The sequence below is a fragment of the Anabrus simplex genome, chromosome 1, assembly GCF_040414725.1.
Source record: "Anabrus simplex isolate iqAnaSimp1 chromosome 1, ASM4041472v1, whole genome shotgun sequence".
Taxonomy (NCBI): domain Eukaryota; kingdom Metazoa; phylum Arthropoda; class Insecta; order Orthoptera; family Tettigoniidae; genus Anabrus; species Anabrus simplex.
This window is the reverse complement of record NC_090265.1, coordinates 407,131,197-407,153,832: the sequence shown is the minus strand read 5'-3', so window position 1 is coordinate 407,153,832 and position 22,636 is coordinate 407,131,197. Positions and strand designations below refer to the sequence as shown.

At 37.4% G+C, this 22,636-nt stretch overlaps 1 protein-coding gene across 5 annotated transcripts in view; it reads left to right on the top strand.

Moving 5' to 3' along the window:
• MFS16 (major facilitator superfamily transporter 16) overlaps positions 1 to 22,636 on the top strand; it is a 210,170-nt gene that overhangs the window by 154,936 nt on the left and 32,598 nt on the right. For 3 of the 5 annotated variants that reach the window (XM_067135062.2, XM_067135064.2, XM_067135063.2), the window contains 3 exons: positions 4,043 to 4,096; positions 21,871 to 21,966; positions 22,045 to 22,135. In XM_067135062.2, coding sequence (XP_066991163.1) covers positions 4,043 to 4,096; positions 21,871 to 21,966; positions 22,045 to 22,135 — 241 coding nt within the window. The remainder of the gene's footprint in view (positions 1 to 4,042; positions 4,097 to 21,870; positions 21,967 to 22,044; positions 22,136 to 22,636) is intronic. The other 2 variants (XM_067135066.2, XM_067135065.2) reach the window with 1 other exon arrangement.

The window sequence follows — 22,636 nt, the reverse complement described above, 5'->3', positions numbered from 1 at the left end:
AGACATTCCTTAAATTCTGCAGCTTTATAATTTTAATCAGTATTGTTCACTCTTGAATAACTCAGCTAAGTTAACACGGATCATCACTGACAATGCTGATGGTGCTTTTTTTTTCTTTCAAAATTTTGTGATAACTTTTATGGATCCAACTGAATTACTTATTTTACAATGCTGCTGCTTCTTTGAGATGTGCTGTGTTCCTCACATGATTCCCAAGTTCAGGAAAGATGTTCTAATTTATGGACGCTAATGGACCTGTGAGTATTATTTTTAACTATCACTGGTATTTTTTGCAGGCCTACTTAGTAATACTTTGTTTCATTGTCAGTATATAATTGGGTGCAGGACTTCCTAAAGAATATAATAGAACTGTGCTCAGCAAGCAGAAAGATGCAAGGAGTGGAATAGATTCTAAACTTTTTGAAATTTTCGGGAGTAGAATTGCCAAAAACTTGCGTAGGAGAGGTAATTCGTTAAAGAGTTTTAGGATCTACTGTCAGTCAAATAACGAAGTAATGAAATATTCAGTTTAATATATTACCTCTGCTATTATGAAAGGTAGACTTTCAGTTTACTGTAAATATATGATCAGTGCACAATGTTTCTTCTCTGTTTGTTCCTCAACATTTGACAGTCAATTTCACTGCTGGGAGTTTGCCGATACCCTCCTGATGATCTGTGAAGGAACATTGAAAGAAGTTGCTGGGGAAGTACTATTTCCAAGGAGAATGTGGACAATCGTTCTGGGTATTAAAGAGCTCATAGTGATTTTCTAACCTGAGTCTTGAGAGTTGCTATTGAGATCAAGCAGTTGGCTGTGTGAATTTGTCACTCTCACCTCCCAGAACAATTATGCTGATGTAACATCAGCATTCTCTATAGGTTTGATGTGCAACAAGTTGTGTACACTTCTGCGGACATATTAGTACATCAAGGAGACATAGTACTCTACCCTGAGGAGTTCCTGAACTCTGTCACACATCGTATTTCCTGCGCATAAGCTCTGCCTAAAAGTGGGAGCTCTTATTATACTCCTTTGGGATCAAATGCTCCAAAACTTTGTAACAGCACTTTCTTTAAAATTAAAGCGCTCTGTGGATTTGTTATCAGAGCTATAATATTAACAGGCTATAGGCAAGTTGAGTCTGTTTTTATTTTCCAGAGCCAGGCTGAGTAGCACGGGTGGTAGATTGCTGGCCTTCTGAGCCCAACTTTGCAGGTTTGTTCCTGGCACAGACTGGTGATATTTGGAGGTGCTCAGATAAGTCAGTCTTATCTTGGTAGATTTCCAGAGACGTAGAAGAACTTCTGTGGGACAAAATTCTGACAACTTGGCATCTCCAAAAACCATTAAAAAAGTAGTTAGGGGGATATAAAGCCAATAACATTATTCTCCAGATTCCACTGATAGCATCTAATTACCTGTTCAGATTTGAATACCTGCAGTTCTAGCATGTGTATTAACAATGAATAAGTGACAAGGGTAAATAGTGAAGGTGGCTGGTTTAGACTCCCATTCGAGCTGTTTCTCACACGGCCTGCTATATGTCGCCTACTTCTGTGTTAGTGGCAGCTCTTCTCTTTTCATGTTTACAAATGAGGATAGAACAAAAAACTTTGTGTATGATGAAGTGTTAGTTGACTACATATCTCATTTCTGTGGTTTTTCTACAGTACAGTGTAGCACACCTGTACTTTATCAGCCCATCGACAGCTAGTAGTAAATATGAGGAGGTATTGCGAAGATAAAAGGCAAACTCAACATGGTACGGCAATGCTCTTATTTCATACTTTGAATTATGAACCATGTAAGTCAACTTTATTGAATTCACATTTTTTCCTATTGATAATAAGCACTGATTAAAACTGAACAAAGATTTTGAGTGATGCAGCTGCAAGTACGAATGGCAAACTCAACAGCTCTCCTCCTTGTTTATTCAACCTTCTGTGCATTTTCAAGTGCATCCACCACCTTCCCCTTTGGCTGCTTAAGCCAACATGTACCAGTGAATATAGAGTGAAACCTCGGAATGCGAGTAACTTGGTTTACGAGTGTTTAGCAAGACGAGCAAACATTTTAAATAAATTGTAACTTGATAAGCGAGTGAGGTTCTGGAGTACGAGTGTCACGTGTGCCTACGTTTACCCCTCCCCTGTTCGTTTGTTGAATGCATGAACAAGATCTTTGGTCAAGTAGTAAAGAAATACCTTTCAGAAAATAATCTGCCGCTCAAAGTCTTGTTGGTTATGGTCAATGCTCCTGCTCATCCTCCAGGCCTTGAGGACGACTTACTGGAGGAATTCAAGTTCGTTAAGGGTAAGTTCTTCCTCCCAACACTACTCCAGCCTATGGATCAGCAAGTCATTTCTAACTTCAAGAAGCTATACACCAATGCACTATTTCAGCGATGCTTCAAAGTGACCGAAGAAACAAACCTTACCCTCCGAGAGTTTGGGAGAAATCATTTCCCCATCATGAACTGCCTGAATATCACCAATAAAGCCTGGGATGGAGTCACCAAGAGAACTCTCACTTCTGCTTGGGGAAAGCTGTGGTCTGTGTCCTTGGACGTGACATTGAGGTGATTGTTGGTGAAAATGAGCCGCCGATTGTCGATGAAATTGTGTCCTTAGGGAAGACTATGGGGTTGGAGGTGAATGACGTGGACATTCAAGAGCTGGTGGAAGAATATAGCCAGGAACTGACCACAAACGAACTAATGGACTTGCATCGCGAACAACAGAAGAAGGTTATGGAGATCTCGTCTGGGGAAGAGGAGGAGGAGAAGTCAGTGGAATCTCTCACTTCAACTGAGATTCTGGAGAAGTGAAAAATGTGGGAAACGGTGCAAAATTTTGTAGAAAATCACCACCCGAATAAGGCTGTAGCAGTGCGAGCGATGAATCGGTTCAGTGACAATGCAATGTCACATTTTCGTGAAATCCTCAAAAAGAGGCAAAAGCAACAGTCATTGGACAGGTTCCTCGTTAATGTTGCACAAAAAGAAAACAATTCCAGTGAGCCAACAGATAGCAGTGATTCCATTAGTGAAATTCTTGCTACACAGTAACTCTTCTCACGTCTCTCATTTCCCTCACACCAACAATGATTCTATTATACGGAAAAGTTCACTTTAATTTGTTTCACGTTATATTTTGTTTCAGAAATGGTATGCGAATAAATATTTTTGTGTTGTGGACGAATCATCCGCATTTCAGTTGTTTCTTATGGGAAAACTTGCTTTGATATACGAGCGCTTTTGATTACAAGCATGTTGCCGGAATGAACTATGCTCGCAATCCAAGGTTCCACTGTAATTCGTAATTTAAAACACCAATTAAACTTCAAAAAGGAAAGGCCAAAAATTATGACCTTGAAAAATTTGTCTTGCAAATGAAAGTAATCTGCAAAAATTGTACAGCAATCGAATTTAGTTTTCTGCAAAACTGAAGGACATGCATGCGTTATTGCCATAGGTCCCTTTAACAACAGTATCGATGCCCAAATTCGGGTAACATAAGAAGAGAATGACGTGAATGACTATGAATAAGGACATAATTTGATATTTTGTAATAGAAGATTTGGTTGGAGTAAACCTGTACTGTAGCTTCCTGATTTGTTCATTAGAGATATTCAGTCCTTGAAAATGTTTAAAATAAATATTTTTTCCTCAAAACTTGTACTTATTGAGTTTACCCTTTGTAGTCACAATGCCTCATATATACCATCTCATTTTAAAATATGCAACAGTTAAACATATCTTTCCTTAGTATTTAGAGTACTTTCATGATGTGGTTGAATGGGAGTGAATAAAAACTTAAGACAATACAATAATGGAATGTGCAAATAATAGGAATGGAATATATTATCGTGAATTCATGTAAAAGATTTGATAACTCTGAGCTCACATTTTGTCTTTTAGTTTTGTATAATGCAATTATTTTTCTTCTCAAGGATGCTCTGCAGCAATTAATTGTGCCTTGCATGGATTCTGATATACAAGTGTATATATACATATGTACTTTTTTTTTCCTCTGCGAGCTGTTTGCCTTGAAGTCAATCACAGAAGACTGTGATGATTCAGACACAAGTGTGGTATGTAACAAGGATTTATATTTTATAAATGGAATATTTTCCTATGAATCAAAATATGTGTTTTGTTGGAGTAAGTGTATTTTTGGTCTCTTTAAAATTGCATGTATATGTTCTAAAAATTGCATGTGTACTGGTATTATGTTTAGTTCTACTGGTATTGCCCAAATGTCTGTTATTACTGTGTTGTCAGGGATAAGTTGTTTATCTCATTTGATAAAATAAAGCATGTTTAGGGCAAAAGAGGGTATTGTTGCATGCTAAAAAGAAAAAATCCTGCAGTTGTAAATGGAATTTTCAACACTGTGTAGATTGCACGGTTAAATTGTGTAGCCTACTGTATAATCCTGGAATTTAGAAGAATAAATCTGTACAGTAGAAAAGAAAAAGAAAGCAACTGGGACTGATGGTAGAATTAGATTAAACATTGGCTTGTGCTGTACTGATGCTTCACTTCAGATGTTGATGAATCAGCATGAACTCGTTTATCAAAACGTGTTAATTTATTGCTCATTATCACTGTTAGGTAAGGGTTATTTTCTGGTTTTGAACTTCATTGGTTTTGGATCTTTCACCACCACTGTCACTATTAATCCAATTGCTTTATGACTTGGCCACCTGCCAGAATTGTTTGCTGCCTTTAGATGCTAGGTAGTCATATTGTAAGAGCAGGCTGTTTAGAATACATTAATTGTGAGATTTTGTGAACAAATTTTTATAAATAATTTTACTTATGAATTATTCTTAAACAAATGAAAAACACAGGGAAAAAAAGAGTATCCTTAAAATTTCATGTTGAGAGAAACAAACTTTTAACTTTGAAAACTTGTAACTACCCGTACTAACAAACTTGAGTATAATGTGAAACTGTATACATAGTCAATTATAGCTTTGGAGACTTTATTAAATATTATTTACATACAAGCATCTGCTTATGAATTATTACAAAATGAAGTTCTACGCAAAAGTCACAACCTACATAGGAAGAAAGATGAAGGTTGCTAAGGGAAAAGTATGATAATTAGGGCTCGGATGTTTAAGACCTAAAAATAACCTAATAAGCAAGCAAATATGACCTCAAAAGTGACAAAATATGACCCGAAAATGATTAGTTTAAATATGGCCATTTTAAAATAAGTTATAAATCGAAATGGCAATTCCTTTGATACATATTTGGCCACTAAATTCTTTATTCTTACTTTCATATTAATTTTCTGAATATACATGTTTAGTAGTTGTTCAGTCTATTGTCCTCGATTCACTTATCAAACATTTGTGAATACATACCTATTAAGTACTAAGTTCACTAAGATTATCAGATCACACATCATTTTAAAAGCCAAAACATGTTTGCACCCTTCATTGGTGGTTTGAAATATGAGAAAACTAGAAATCTTTAAAAAAAAAACTTTGGAACATTTAAGCCCAGGAAATTACCTAAGATTAAGGTGTGGGGACTACAACAAATTGGAAAAAGGACAGACTATCAGGACTGTATAAGAGGACAACTGCCTACAGAAGAAGTGGAGAGTGGTGACGTGTAGTGGACAAGATTTAAAATCACCGTGATGAAAGAAACAATAGAGGTTTGCGGGAAGACAAGTGCGAGAGTAAGGGAAAAGGAGACACCCTGGTGGAATGAAACAGTAAGATCCTCAATAAAGGAAAAGAACATAGCACAAAGAGAATGGGATAGAGATAAATCCAAGCCAGAACAGGTAAGGGACGAGGGGAAGATCAGAGACCTCGAGCAAGTTTACCGGGACAGGAAATTGAGAGTTAAGAGTAGTAGAAGAGAAGATAAAGTGCTGGGAGAAATTTACTCAAAAACTGAAGGAAGACAGCAGAGACAATATGAAACTATTGTTCAGAGTGATCAAAAACAAAAGGAATTCAGTTGAAAGCATTGAAACAATTGAAGATCCTAATGGAAACCTGGCCAGGAAAGAAGAGGACATCAGAGAGGTTCTGAGGAATCATTTTGAGCACCTATTGAACAGGACAGAAGCAAATCAGAGAACACAAGAACCAGCTGTTGAAACCTTCATAGAGGATCCTCCCATTAAATGGGCAGAAACAGAAGCAGCCCTTAAAAGATGCCACTAGGGAAATCCCCAAGAATCGATGAAGTCAGCACGGACATGATTAAAGCAGCAGGAGTTCAGGGTTTACAGTGGCTACACAGAGTGCTCAATGCAGTTTGGAAAGATGGCAAGATACCTACTGATTGGAGCAAGGGTGTCATCATCCCCCTGTTTGAGAAAGGAAATCGCTGAAAATGCTCCAACTACTGGGAAATAACACTCCTTTTTCATGGGCTTGAGATTCTTGAGAAAATCTTAGAGAGCAGATTGCGAGTCATCTTAGAGCCACAGTTTGAAGAGGAACAGTATAGCTTCAGGCCTAACAGGTCCTCAACAGACCTAATCTTCAGTGTCCATATGTTACAGGAAAATATTGGGAGAAAGGCAAAGATCTGTTTATGGTTTTCCTTGACATTGAGAAGCATTGCATTGCATTGCAAGAGAGAAGATATGGGAATGCCTGAGAAAAAGGAATGTGCCAGAGAGACTGGTGAGGAAAGTTCAGAAGCTGTATGAGAACTGTACCCGCTGTGTACAATTGGGTGACGGACATTCCTCCTGGTTCAAGACCAAAAATGGAGTCCAGCAAGGCAGTGCACTATCCCCACTATTGTTTATCACCATCATGGATGACATAATCAAAAACATCAAGAAAACCTCTGGTGAACTAAATGCAATGGCCTTTGCTGATGATGTTATGATCTGGGGAGAAACTGAGGAAGAAGTACAGTCGAGACTCAATGAATGGAAAGTTAAGTTCCAGGAGTTCAATCTCAAGATAAGCGAACTCAAAACAGTAGTGATGGCAATAAACAGAGAGGGACGACCAGTGAACATCATGCTAGGACCAGCAAGTATGAACACTCCTCTGGGATCCCAAAGTACCAACATAATCAAAGCTGGTGTTGTTCAATCAGTACTTCATACCAATCTTAACCGTTGGTATTGAAACCTGCACCCTCACTAAGAAAGACTCATCAAGGTTGCGGGCATCCGAGATGAAATTCCTTAGGTCCACAATTCGAAAAACCAAATTGGACAAATTAAGGAATGATGTAGTTAGGAAGGAAGCTGGAATTGTTACATCATTGTTATATCGGGTCAGCATGTCCAGACTGAGGTGGTTTGGGCATGTAATGAGGATGGAGCAAACAAGGACAGCATATATTAACTTGGAGAGACATATGGCAGGGAAACGTATGGTGGGAAGACCAAGAACCCACTGGATGGATATCATAAAGATGGACATTGCAGATAGGGGAAGGACACTGGAGGACATCATTAACAACAGAACATATCTCAATAAGAGAAAGGAAGAGGCTCGCCAACAGTACCCGGGAAACTGGAACTGTAAAATGATGATAAGCTCAGATTACATTAATATTACTCAAATGTGTTAAAGTTTGAATTGCACACCTCAAAATAAATTAAGTAGATGTCTTTTGATACATTATGGTAGGGTGGCAGGGCAAATAGTGCAAACTCACACAACTTTTTCATTCTTCTCCATGGGTAGTATTGAAGTGTATGACAAGATTCATCTTCAAACATCAGGCGTGAAAGACCTCAGATTATCACTTAACACATTCTTGTAAGAAGAGGAGCTCCTTTCTACGTCACAGGATGTTATTGGTGTATATTTAAATAATATTAAATTACTGCTGTCGAGTATGCACTCATCTTGAAATGTACTGGTACCTTCTCCTCTAAGAACATCATTTATCGTTCATACACAGCGAAAACTGTCACTTTGATTAAACACGTTTTAAAGTTTCCATTTTACACTGTCGCTGACTATTCCATGTGATTGGTGTGCTAAAAGTTCAACCCTTTTCACAATTTCAATACTTGCATGAATTTCTAAGCTAGCAGCTTCTGAACGAGTAATTGCACTCAATATAATTCCACAGTTAGACTTAATATATGCCAGACTTTCTGACAAACTGTTGGAAAACCATTCCTGCGCAATCTTGATAGAAGAGGCAGAGTATTTCACTTGTATTAACTATAGATGTGATATGGAAAAGCAGTTTTGTGAATACTAGTTCTCATTCGGAAAGTTGCCGACGATTTTGCACAGCTACAGCTGTTGCCAAACCGCCGAAATATGACGTTTCTACAAAAATAGCCAAAATATGCATTTATATGACAAATAAAAATAACGTAATTGTGACGACAATCACCTGATTTCCACCAAAATCCTATCGGGCAAGAAAATAGAGACAAAGAAAAAATATGACTTTTCCTAAACACAAGTTTACAAAAGGAGTATTTTTATTACACCACCTATTCAATACAATTAATTGCACGGTTATGTGGTTAATCAATCATAGAAATTACTAAATTTAAAGGGACATGTTTTGCCCTTCTTTTATTGGGCATCATCAGCCTTATTTAATCTTAAAACAAGCATTGGTCAGAGGACATTATCACTTATAATATAAAAAAATTGAAATGTGATTTCTTAAAAGTAATGACACTGTGGAATAAAGTCCCACGAATATTTAGACTCTTTGAATTAAAAACTTCCCTTATCTCGCCAAATACTAAGCCTTCATTTCCCCCTCCAAACAACCCGCCTCCCACATTAACATCGACATGCAAAGCTCCGCCTACCTCTGCTTCCCCTCAGCATTCCCCACCACCTCTACCACATCATTATAACACAAGGAGTAGGACTCCAGACAAACACTGCTGACGCATTAAGATGGACATAGTTTACGGCAAACGAGTAAGTGTCCGTTTTACATAATATATATTTCTTAGGGATTCACATACGATTTAAACACACACTGTCAAGGTCGTTTTTTGTTTCATTACAGTGTAACCACATTCTTTTCCACGGTGTTCTAGATCTTCTAAAGGGACCACACTTTCATGAGACTCTCAAACAGATCTGTCAAATACTGTGATATACTTGTCCCAGCAGCGACTTCAACCAACATATCAACATCTTCTTGCATTAGTTATCTTAAGATAATTTTTTATTAATCAACTTAACCTTTTAAGTGCTGAGTTACCAGTTGACTGTTTGGTACCTCAGTGCTGAGTTTTTTCATTTGCATGTAAAAAATGTTTTAGAAGCCTCAATTTTTAACTTATCAGTGGTGTGATTAGCTTAAAATGTTTATAAATGTTGGTTGCTTATAAATCTAAATGCAAATGGAAAATCCTACACTTATGTTCAATATTATTTTGAGAGAAAACAAAATTACACTTACATGCCCATGAGTGCATTATCTTTATACAAAGTAAAGAGCCCAAAATAATTTTATTTCCTAAAAGCTGTAGGCAACTCATACATGTAACTTCTTAGAAGTATATAAGTTGATGTTATAAAATACTTTCCAAACCTGGAATGTGGTGGTAGTTAAATGTTTTCTACTGGTTGTTTGTGATGCCAATTTTTTCAACTATCTGCACCAACTCCACTGGCACAAAAGTTTCTAAAAAATCAATGATTTTCAGGTTGTCATCAAGCACTACTTGGCCCTCAGAGCCTGTCACAGTTACCTGAAACTCTGGTGGAGAAATGTATTCCATCCGCCACGAAATTAGCAATAAAATAGCTTTTGTACTCACCGTGGTTTTCTTCTTTCGTTTAGAAGGAGGCTCTGTTTCTCTCTCATACACAATATTTTTGGCGCTCTATCATCATTTCAAAGTCGCTTAACAATTCCTTAATATGATTATCTCCATCATCACTTTCCGCTGTGGTTAATAACTGAAAGATTCTGTGATCCGAAATAACATCACTGCAAGAGCAACTAACTTGTTCCGCCATGTTTGTTTACATCACAGATGAACTCCACAGACATCTACATAAAGCTCTGTATGTTACTTCCCGAAGCTATAATCTCTGATCAGTTAGTTCTACATAATGCCCAACAGATGGCAGAACATGTCAGAGATCAAATTCGCACTCGAAAGTGAACTGGGAAACTCAAAAAATTAAAATTCTCACGCACCGTCTATAGACGGGTGTAGCACTGGTGGACCGGCCGCGTCAGCCCGTCTATAGGCGGGCGTAGCACTCATCGGGTTAATAAGATAATCTTAAATCATTCGCCCTTTTTCCAGCCACTATTTTTTAGTTCCTGTGTTTTACATAAAAAACAGAAATCAACCTTAGCTTTTGTGTATTGTCATACCACTCTTGTTTATTGAGGTCGTGGGTTCGATATCTGACCCCCAAGCAATGTGTGTGTTCAAACTTCCTACAAAGACGATTCACTTCAATGTCGGACATGTATTGTATGACACAAAATTCTTTTCTTTTAAGACAAACATTTTAAATTGTATAAAGTGATTTTGGCGTGATTTTAGCATGTATTGTATATGTTATGTCTCAACATCCTTATTTTATAACGGTTATTCCACAGTGTCATTACTTTTAAGAAATAACATTTCAATTTTTATCTGTTATAAGTGATAATGTCCTCTGCCCAATGCTTGTTTTAAGATTAAATAAGGCTGATGATGCCCAATAAAAGAAGGGTGAAACATGTCCCTTTAAATTTAGTAATTTCTATGATTATTTAACCACATAACCCTGGAATTAATTGTATTGAATAGGTGGGGTAATAAAAATACTCCTTTAGTAAACTTAGTGAGATAGCTGTAATTCAATACAGAACAAAGATGAGAGTTATGGTTTTCCTAAACATCCGAACCCTAATGATAATCTTCATAATAATGGGTAATTAGAAAAAAATTCTAATACAGAAGGTTGATTTAACGTGGTTGTCAGAGGACATGCTTCACCCTGTGTTATATCTGAACTGCAGTAAATAGAGAATTACGTTATAGGGCGACAGAAGATTGGGCGGAAAATAGATTACAAGATAATATGATTTTTATGAAGGATACTGTACCTAAAAAATGAAAGCACATTCGACATACCATACTTCACATGATTATGTTTATCTGCACTGAGCTTAAGACTTAACAAGGAGATTGTCTGACAAAAGTTAAATACCAACACGGTCACTTGTTTTGTAAGCTTGGGTTCAGGCAAACAAATTGAAGTTGTTGAGGGGATAGGGGAAGGTTATCTTAACTTTCCTGTGTACACGAAAGCTTGGCCAGTTGCTCATGTCCTGTTATTTCTGTGAAGAGACAGACACACACTTTCTAAAACCCCATGCAGTGATGATTTTTTTCCAGAGACATTCTTTGTACCATGTTAAATCCAAATCCACAATGAATCAGACCTCATGTAACAGGGCTTCCACTGTACTTAACACATTGTTGTCTGGGTGCGCGCTATTCCATTCCTTCCTGTGGACTTGGTGAGACTTGGTGAGAACGCTTACCAGTGATTCTAGTACTTTTCATGTGGTACCATGTGAAACAGCTGTCCTTGTGCAAAGGAACTTGACAAGCTGAGCAGATGTACCTTGTGTCCTTGCATTTCTTATGCATACTGCATAATCTGCAGGGCTTCTGAGAGTCCTTTTTCCTTCCAGGCTCAATGATTGCTTCAGTCTTAAGAAGCTTCAGGTCTCCAGACATTCTTTCAGCTGAATTCCTTCTTTGGGTACGTGGGTTAAGTCCTGATACTTCTTCCATCAAATCCTCTTCTTCTACTTCTCTTTCTTCTCCATATCCCTCTTATTCTCCCACCCAGTGACCTGCAACCTTCTCCATGAATTTCTTATATTATGTTTGATCCAGAATTCTGCAATATTGATATAGCCTGAAGGCATTGAAAAGTGCACAATTTATCACCCAAAGTACTGCTCAGCCCTGTCCACACCCTTCATGAATTTGTTATAATCACAGAGTTCGGCTTCTCTACATTTTTTCCAACTCTTTTTACAACCTCCTCTGTTGTGCCGTTATGGATTGTACTTAACATGCAAACTTTCCTCTTGTCCTCCCAAACATGGAGAAGAACTTAATGTTTTCAACAAAACACAGTTTCACCTCTTTCCAGTACTTTTGATGAAGCCAATGCTTGGGAATTTCTGTATTCATCTAGATAGTCCCACACACATTAATTTTTCTTTGGAGAAGGTTTTCTGCAATTTCTATGGTATTGTAGAATATGATACCATAAGACAAGGTAAGGTTCAAAAACAAAAATGTGGTTTCCTTCTCCAGTATAAATCTTCATGTAGCCAAAATATTCTGTAGAGGCCTCGCGTGCCATCCACACTAATATACCACATCTGGTAAGTTTACCAGGATTGTGGGTCCTAAATCTAAGCCTACATGCCATGGGATCATAGATTAATCAAGAGAAAGCTGTTGCATTGGTTTATGGAAAGTTAGTAAATAGTCCAAAATAAGCCTTATTTTATAGAGTCTTTTTGAATCATGATCAGTTAAATTATCACTGAAATGCAAAAAATTCAAGATCTGTTCAAACCACTTTCTGCTCATAACTTCAGCAAAACCAGGCATTTGTGTTAATTTATTTGTTCTCCAATAGTCCCTTGAAGGGTCCTTCCTAACTTAGCCCATTGAAATTATTAGAGCCAAGAACTTCATTTCCACCACACTTATATTTTTCTGTTTCAGAGATTTGGGAGAGGTTTTATACCTCCCAGAATTTTGTCCATAATAGAGATTTGATAGTTCCACAAAAAGCTGAAACAAGTTATCATCAAGGAAATGATCTACCTCTAGGATACTCACAGTATTATTACCTGCGTAAGTGAGGCCAGTAAAACCTATCAACGGTTCTAAGTTTATGTTTTCATCCTTATCTATCCATTCATCAACCTCATTGTCACTACTGTTATTGTCATTTTCACTCATTATTCTTGCTGTCAGTAGATTCGTCTTAATGGAATACCACACTTTCAGTTCCGCACTTATATTTTGATGTTGATGGTTGCCCGTCTTCACAGTCACTAATACTTACACTGTCACAATCACTAGGCACATCGGTTAAACAATCAGCATGCAATTCTCCCATTGGAGATACAATGGAGATACGATGGGGGAGCATTTTTTAAACGGAGAAGTCATTTCTCCTTTAGCAGGTTAGCAAACTTGATTTGCTAACACGGCGGGGCCACACAGTTTGGTCTGCCACTGCTAAGCAGAGTCCTGGAGGGGCGTGCCATTCCAGCTGATGAGTCCAAATGGCACGTCTGGACGAAACTCTGCATAATGCACACGGCCTAACCACCCAAAAGCTGGTTCTATTCCTGTGATTTTAAGATCTGCGGCTGTGAAAGCCTTTTTTGAAAATGCAGAGTTGTTCAATAAATGAACAGCAGAGAGGAGAAAATCACAAAAATGAAGCACTGTGAGAAAACTTTAATTTACGTAACGGATTGTCCATGCACCAGTACCAAACTACGTAATTAACGTAGCCCATCATCAGTGTGTTAACATTAGGCCTTGCATTGTTTCAGTTGGGCATCACAGTGAAAATTTGACCATAAAGAATTATCTTGAGCTTTTTGAGATTTTTCTTTCTTTCTTTCTTTCTTTTTTTTTCTTTTTTTCCCCCCAAATACTACAGAACAATGCATTTTGCTTTTGATTAGGCCTCACCACAGCACACTTGCCACACTCCTGCCTTGTGCACAGAGTGTTCACAGGGTGTGACGTCAAGGTGAAGGGAGGATTGAAAGGTTAGCAGCCTGGCTGTGCGACAGTAGCACAGTCAGCCAGTATGATTTCAAAGAGGTTGAGACTGTGAATGGCTCGAATGGTTCCAATTTATTTTTCTCACTTTTGGCTGAGAATGTTCCCCATCACCTCCAGCTTGAGCTGATGGATCTGCATTACATCACCCGACTTAAGGAAAAATTTCTGCAATCCCAAAATGTGCTTGATTTTTATGAAATACTTCAACAGCAATATCCTAGACTTATAAGGCAAGCTGCTAAAGTTCTTCCAGTGTTTGGTTCCTTCTGCATTTGCAAGCTTTTTTTCTGTTATGAAAGTCAGCATATTCCTGCAACATGCATGTTTAATGGACTTTAATCCATGCAACTCCGTGCACTTGACTGTGTTGCAAACCTTTGTTCTAAACATATCTCATTGTATAGTCATAATGTAAATAAACTTAAATACTCCCCATCAGTATTCCTTATTTGCTGCAAAGAATGAATTAATGTACTTTAATGTATGCTAAGTGTTGTTATAAAATACGTAATATTATTTTTGTCACATTTGATTATAAAGCCTGTGAATGTGGATTTTGCTTCATCAGTCTGGTTTTACCACACACCTTACACTTGATTACAAAGGCTGTGAGCCTGGATTTTCCTCCATCAGTCCAGTTTTACCACAAACACACCTTTCATTTATCGCTGTCTGCCTATATACGTAACTGGCAACATACATCCATCTCTCTCACACATTTGCTGAATATCACATCTTCAGCTCTTCAGCCTAACTGTTTGAACATTTAGTAATGAAGTCGCACAGGAGCTACTCCTTTTTTACCTGATAATTCTGGATATGTGAAAGATTTGGGGTGAGAGTGTGACGTTCATGCGCATTAAAAAAGAAAGGACAGATGGCTGTGATTATGTATCATTGGATGTGATGTTTGGAACAAGCCAATTTTTCTAAAAAGTCCATATTTCTATACCTCCAACTTAATATGTTTATGCAAATAGAATGGCTCTGCTTCTTGTAAATTTGTTTCCTTCTTTAACAAAGTGGATTCAGCATAATGCATTGCTCCCTGCAAATAAAGTTGATTTTACAAGGCACAAGAATTTCTGATTTTCAAGGATTTTTTATATGCTTGAGTATTTATTTACATGTGCCATTTGAAATTTTATTAAGTCTAGAGCAGTATTTTCTACATCTATCAAGGCCACAGTCACTTTCCTCCCACTCCTAGTCCTATCCTGTCCCATAGTCGCCATAAGACCTATCTGTGTTGGTGCTACGTCTACATCTATCTGAGGTGTTTGCATCTGTGATCTTCAAACATTATTGTCTGCACCTTTTTTCTGGCAATGCCATACAGAGATACAAATGGTTTATAACAGGCTGGCATTTCAATTGAAGTATTATCTCTGTACTTTGTAGGAGTAGGACTATGTATGAAGAGCAGTTTCATCTGCCATCTTCTTAGGTCAGTGACGTGCCATAATAAGATTAGCTGATTGAATGTTCAAATTATCTTCTTTCCTGATCACTAATCTTTTGAAAACATTGAAGATTTCCACAATGACAATCTAGTCCAGTTTCATGGCTCGCCAAACTTATCTTTTTACTCCCATCTTTCATTTGACCCTATCTATTCCTTTTCATTGTTAATTTTGAATGCAAAACTTACTGAGGTCAAAACCATTGAATACAGATTATTATTATTATTATTATTATTATTATTATTATTATTATTATTATTATTATTATTATTATTATTATTATTATTATTATTATTATAATTATAAATAATAATAACAACAATAATAATAATAATAATAATAATAATAATAATAATAATAATAATAATAATAATAATAATAATAATAATAATAATAATAACAAATGTACATGAGTGGTTAATGTTGAGTAACAATTTTGCTCTTAATACATGTAGAACACCAGTTGTTCATAGTAATAAGTTACGAGTGATATTGACATCTGCAGACTGTAACAAGGATTGTCAACGCAGGACAGAGTAAACAATAGATTCTGTGCTGTCATCTTCATTGCAGTATTGGTAACTTCATATTTATTTCCATTTTAAAACCCATCCGTAAATTCTGTATACTGAATATCAACACATTGAAATATCTTTGTAGAATACTTTCAACAAAGTTCTTTTCCCCTTTGTTCTTCAAATGGTTAGCCTCTAGAAAGAATTGAGTTCCTGTATGTTGCTCTTGGGTGGAGAGGAGTTGCAAATTGCAACAAGTGTAGTAAGAATATCTTTCTTCATAAGATCTTTTGCAGCTCTTCTCCCCTATGTGATGTCTTGCAAATTTGTTCCTTGTCTGAATAGTTTCGATCCAGTCCATCCTATTTTTGAGTTGGTTTTATTTATGAATGTCATATTTAACAAGAGAGAGTGTTTATTTTGGACTTATCTTTTTTTGAGTTATCTTTATGTATATTAGTTCAATATGTTAAACAAATGGTGAAGGTTATGTTTAAAATCGATTATTGTTGTGAGCGGCTTATGGATAGTGTTGAATCTTTTCTTATTCTCACTATTCTTTTTGACTATTTCTAATACTATACAAGTAGTGAAGTTATCACAAAATATAAAGCATGATAAGACTTATTTTTACTGATTTCACGTACTTCAGACAGACCATTTTAGCTGTTTCAAAGTATTTACTGTACAAACAAATTAAAAATGTAGAAAAATGATGGAATGTAGACTGTGCTAGCATTCTAGTCAATGTATCCTAATTTTACATCGTAGAAACCAGATAATCTGAAATATACAAATTACTCAATAGTTGCATATCTGACATTGCTAGAAACAACTTTACAATTTTACGGTCAGTAATGGGAAGTAATATGGTAATACAGTCAAAACCGTTTAGGCCTTCTGCGATATCGCTTTTAACAATATATTGGATATAACGACAAAATTTATCAGTCCCATGTAAATCCTATATAAACATTGTATATAAAAAATTGCTTAGTACGTCACTTATTATGACATATTGTATAAAAGACGTATTTTGATCACATTTTCAAATAAATATATCGGCTAATGTCCAATGTTGATTTTTATTACGTATTTGGGATTGCTGACAACAATGTAACGTTGATTTCAAATGTCTGTCTGTTAAGTAGTTGATGCAAGCATCACTGTGAAAATGTCACAAAAGAAAAGGAAGTGTTTAATACTGAAGGAAAGTCCCACATAATATGGCGATTAGAAAATAGGGAAACAAATGTTAGCATCGTGAAGGAATTGGGTGCATCACACTGAACGCTTTCTGCAATTTGGAAGGACAGAGAAAATATTCAATCTCTTTTCAAAGAAAATTCTTTAAATCTTCTAAGCACAAAGATATTGAAGAATCTTTACTTAGATGGTTTAAGTAGCAAGGAACAAACTGATCAATGGACCTATTCTTCAAGCGAAAGCCAAAATGAAATTATTCGCAGTCCCACTCTGCTAATACTGTGCCGTAAATACAGTATTATGTCAGTTACTGGTATGTTTTTGAAGTTTTAACTTAATTCTGTTAATTAAGCATGTAAGTGTGCAGCTTCAAACTTAAGATATGACGTTTTTAGAAAAAAAAAGTTTTTGTGATTATCGCCTATAATGACTGTTGATTGACAGTCCCTTCATGGTCATTAAAACCAATTTCGACTGTGTTTTGACTACTCGGTTACTAAAGGCGTCTGTTGTCATACCCAATATTTTGATAGCAGATTTTGTATAATTTACGTTGACTTAAACCTTAGAACTGGGCGAGTTGGCCGTGCGGTGAGGAGCACACAGCTGTGAGCTTGGATCCGGGAGATAGTCGGCAGCCCTGAAGATGGTTTTCCGTGGTTCCCCATTTTCACACCAGGCAAATGCTGGGGCTGTACCTTAATGAAGGCCATGGCCGCTTTCTTCCCATTCCTAGACCTTTCTTATCCTATCGTCGCCTTAAGACCTATCTGTGTCAGTGCGACGTGAAGCAAATTCTAAAAGAATAAAATACTGTAGTACTGGAGATATTAGACATAGTGCACAATGACGTTGCCAGTGGTCACATAGACTGCAAGTCTGTATTGACACAAATTTTACTCATTCTGACGGTGTTTGCTGAACAAGGATCTTCTTAGAAAATGTTTAGTTCAGTTTATCATTTCATCATTGAGTGTATATTAAACTAACCAAAACTCACCCCATGGCACTACTACAGCCCTGAAGGGCCTTGGCCTACCAAGTGACCGCTGCTCAGCACGAAGGCTTGCAGATTATGAGGTGTCATGTGGTCAGCACGACGAAATCTTCTTGGCTTTCTAGACCGGGGCTGCTATCTTACCGTCAGATAGCTCCTCATTTCTAATCGCGTAGGCTGAGTGGACCTCAGACCAGTCCTCAGATCCAGGTAAAAATCCGGGGCCTCTGGGTAAGAGGTAGGCATGCTACCCCTACACCACGGGGCTGGCATAGAGTGCATATTACTCCAGTGTTTTCATTCGCTTTTGCTTCTGAATAGAATTTCACTGATATGCCGATATGGCCGATATGTGTAGCCAACGTGCATGTACAAGCAGGAGCTGGCATGAGATGTGATACTGTATTGTTAATTATTGAAATATATTTCATTCCTGTTGTTATTAAGGGGCAGAGGAATGTGAAAGGACACAATGCAGAGTATTTCATATCCATTGTTTTCTTCTTGTGCCGAGAACAGTACTAAATACAGCAGCAGTATCGGACACCACACGTCTGTATTGAGGGCTCTCATTATGCATGTCTGTGGTTGAGGGTTAAAATATAAATTCCTTCAGATGTAAATGAACATCATTATTAAAATCCATGCGTTGCAGTATAACAACTGTAAGTCACAATATAAGTAAATTATTATTTTATTATTCAAACTTTGATCTACTTGTACATTTATAAACATCCTATGATCTGGAAATCACAGTACAGGAATTGCTCATATTTATATTACTATATTGAACTTAGTTACTGTAAGAAAGTTAAACATACTTTTTTACTTTGCTGTATGACATTGGTGCCCAAGTACTAGTCCAATATTCATTCCTTATGTACAACCAAAATATATCCAAAGATTGTTTTAATATATAGGTTTAAACATGGTTGGTAATCCTTTGCACAGGACATTTCAGTAAAAGTCAGATTCAGAAATGAGCAAAACCTGTTGTGCACAACCACATTGCATAACTATTTAGTTCCATTTAAAATTTGGCTTACATGTGCTCTTTTATTTATTAAGCTAATGTTTAACAGCTCGCTCTCTCCAGGCTGCTTTATTCCTACGAATAATCCTTAATCAGAATACTGCCTTAACTGCACTAAACTTTTCACCTGTGCGTAATTTCTGCAGCCTATATCTACATTTTATTGCTGTCATTCTTAGTCACTTCCTAATTTACACACTTACATCCAAAACTAAACAAGGGAGTCACAGATGTATCGTTATGTCGCTTTAGTTTTTCTTCTACTGGTCTAATTTTGCCAAACTGCTCTTATTTCAAATCTTATTTCTATATGAACTGGCAGAAAAAAATGTCCAAACACCAAGAAGAGGTTGCGCTAGATTAATGAAATTAAAATTTCCTGCAGATCGCATTAGTGTGGCGCTAGTGGCGGCCCTATGATGTTGCACATCAGGTTTGCTTTAAATACCGCCTGTACTGTCGGAGATCGTTAGTCGCCTGTGAGATTGTATGGAGTGACTGTGAGTGGGTCAAGAATGCCTGTACGATGAAGACCAACTTACTGTGGTTGAACAAGGCCGTATAATAGGGCAACGTGAAAGTGGATTCTCCTTCCGCGCTATTGCAGAAAGATGTCGCATGCGTGCTGGCAGCATTGGTCACAAAAAGATGCTCTTGCAAGAAAATTGGGCTCCGGATGTACCCGTGGCACCACCAAGAGTGAGAACCGCCATATTCGGTATATGGCTGTGGTGCAGCGGACTGTGTCTGCAGTGGCACTTTGCACCACAGTGACGCAACGAACTGTTTGAAATTGGTTACTTGAAGGACAGCTCTGAGCCAGACGCCCTGCGGCGTGCATTCCACTTACCCCAAACTACCTCCAACTGCGACTTCAGTGGTTACAAGCGAGACCTCGTTGGAGGATGGAATGGAGGTCCATTGTCTTTTCCAATGAAAGCTGGTTGTGTCATGGTGCCAGTGATGGCCGTGTGTTGATTAGGAGGAGGCTAAGTGAGCGCCTGTATTCCACCTGTCTATGGTGTCGACACACTGGACCTACACCAGGAGTTCTGGTTTGAAGAGCAGTTTCCTATGACAGCAGGAGCACTCTTGAGGTTATCCCACGCACCCTGACTGCAGATGTATACGTCAGTCTGGTGATTCGACCTGTTGTGCTGCCATTCGTGAATAACATTGCCGGGGGTGTTTTCCAACAGGACATCGTACGCGCCCCTATGCCGCTGTTGTAATCCAACGTGCTCTACAGTGTTGACATGTTGCCTTGGCCTGCTTGATCCCACAATCTGTCTCCAATTGAGCACGTATGGGACATCATTGGACGACAACTCCAGCGTCATCCAAAACCGGCATTAACCATCCCTGTATTGACCAACCAAGTGCAACAGGCATGGAACTCCATCCCACAAGCTGACATCCGGCACCTGTATGACACAATGCATGCACGTGTGCATCCGTGCATTAAAGTCCGGCGGTTATACTTATTATTAATGGACCAACATGGCACATTTGCGATGGCTTTTCTTGTGCGCGTATTAACCCGTAGTCTTGTACCTTTAATCAATTAAATATGTTACCTCGACAAGTATATTGCCAAAATTTCTGTATTCTACATTCTTTTCATGATGTTTGAATGTTTTTTTTCTGCCAATGTAATTCCACATTAAAGGAAGGTTCGGAAAAGCTCTTTGATAGCCTTAATTCTGCCATCATAATTTCCATTTCACTATCTAAACAGGAATTGGAGACTGTTTCAGAAATGCTATACTTTGGTTCACTCATTCCCAGTTCAGGTAGCTGTGCTTCCGAGATAAGAGAACAACTATGGCCAAAAATGTAATGATGAATTTGTCACATTGTTCTATCGCTTTACTCTTAAAATGAGAGTAGTATCCAGCTGGTAATTTCAGTTTTCCTTTATGGAGCAGAAATGTGGACTCTTCATGCTACAGACCTGAAGAAAATAAATTCTTTTGAAATGTGGTGTTGGTGAAGAATGTTATACATACCTTGGACAGCATTTCGTATCAAGGATTTCATTATAAGCCATAGACTTAACCTTAGAATCAGATTATCGTCAATATGTAAACAAAGAGTTTTACATTTCTTTGGACACACTATATGACGTGGGAGTGACAGCATGGAAAAACTGGTCATTCTTGGAAATATTCCCAGCGAGAGAGAGATCATAGATGAGTTCCCACTCAATGGTTGAATATTATCAAGAGTATAACTGGGTTGAACATATGTGGTGCAGCACATCTGGCTGAGTACCACGAGAGATGGAGACAAGTGACAGATAGCCTCCTTGGATATCACAATCCTCAGAATTGTGGGAACGATGAGAAAGAGAGAGATCCAAGCAGCAAATTTCCTAGTCTTATTATATTTTTATACTTTGCAATAAAATATTAAAACATAGATCTGCAATATGGATAAGTGTATTATTTTGAATCCTGGTCTAGAAAGCCAAGAATAATAGCCGAAAGGATTCATCACACTGATCATGTGTCGCCCCATACTTTCCAGCCTTCAGGTTGAGCAGTGGTTGCTTGGTAGGCCAAAGCCCATCCGGGCTGTAGTGCCATGGGGTTTAATTTTTATATTTTGAAATGTCACATGACAGCAGAAATAATTTCTTACCATTTCACCTGTCTTCTGATAGTTAATTTTATGTACGTTTATTTCTGATCATTCACTTTAATTTCATTTTGAATTACTTTTAGCAGTTTGGATGGGTTCAATCTCTCAACCCCCTCCTGTAAAATAACATTAATTTTGGCAGTTTATTAGTAAAACTGGAATAAGTTATTTAACTAAATATTGTAGTTTCTTTCCTATACATTACTAATGTGTACTTGTTTGTGACAGGAAAGCGGGCCACTTGTAAATGAGAACACTCCAATTACTTCAATTAATACATCACATGGGAAGGCCATTGGATTTTTGGAAGCTCTTAAAATTCCAGTAAGTTTTGTTTATAATTAATTGAAATTGATAGTTGAAGTGTACATTTGTAGTATAGTGATTTAATTTCTCTTTCAGGGAGTTGTAGAGTTCTCATTGAGTTTGTTCTTTGCCAAGCTAGTGAGCTACACCTTTCTGTACTGGTTACCGCAGTACATCAATCATTCAAGTAAGTATGTTCAAACTTCAATAAATATCAGCCTCATTGTACTTGAAATGGACTTTCAGTTTATTAGGTCATATAGAAAAATAAGGAACATGAAGAGGGAAGACAAGGACATTCTGCTGTCTTCACACAATGGACTCTCTCCTCATCAGTCGTAGTTCTTGTATATCCATTTTTGATTAGCTCTTTATATCATTTTTATAGCATCAACACTCAGTGAGGAGTCATCTTGACAGATCTCCAGTCTTGATGTGGGAAGTTTACAATAAGCATCAGAAGCAAAATTTGAAGGTTGTAGGTTTGACTGGCTATTTTTGTTGTGTACTTAACATCTTTTTGGCATGTACTATACGTACTGAAAGTCTGTTTCAAGTAAGCTCAGACTGTTACTGATTTTCATAAGTTTATGTGATGTCATGGGGGAAGAGAAAAAGGTACTAATCACTTGAGTGTTCTTGCTCTGACTCAAATTTTTATTGAAGTCAGAGATTTTTGGTGATAAAG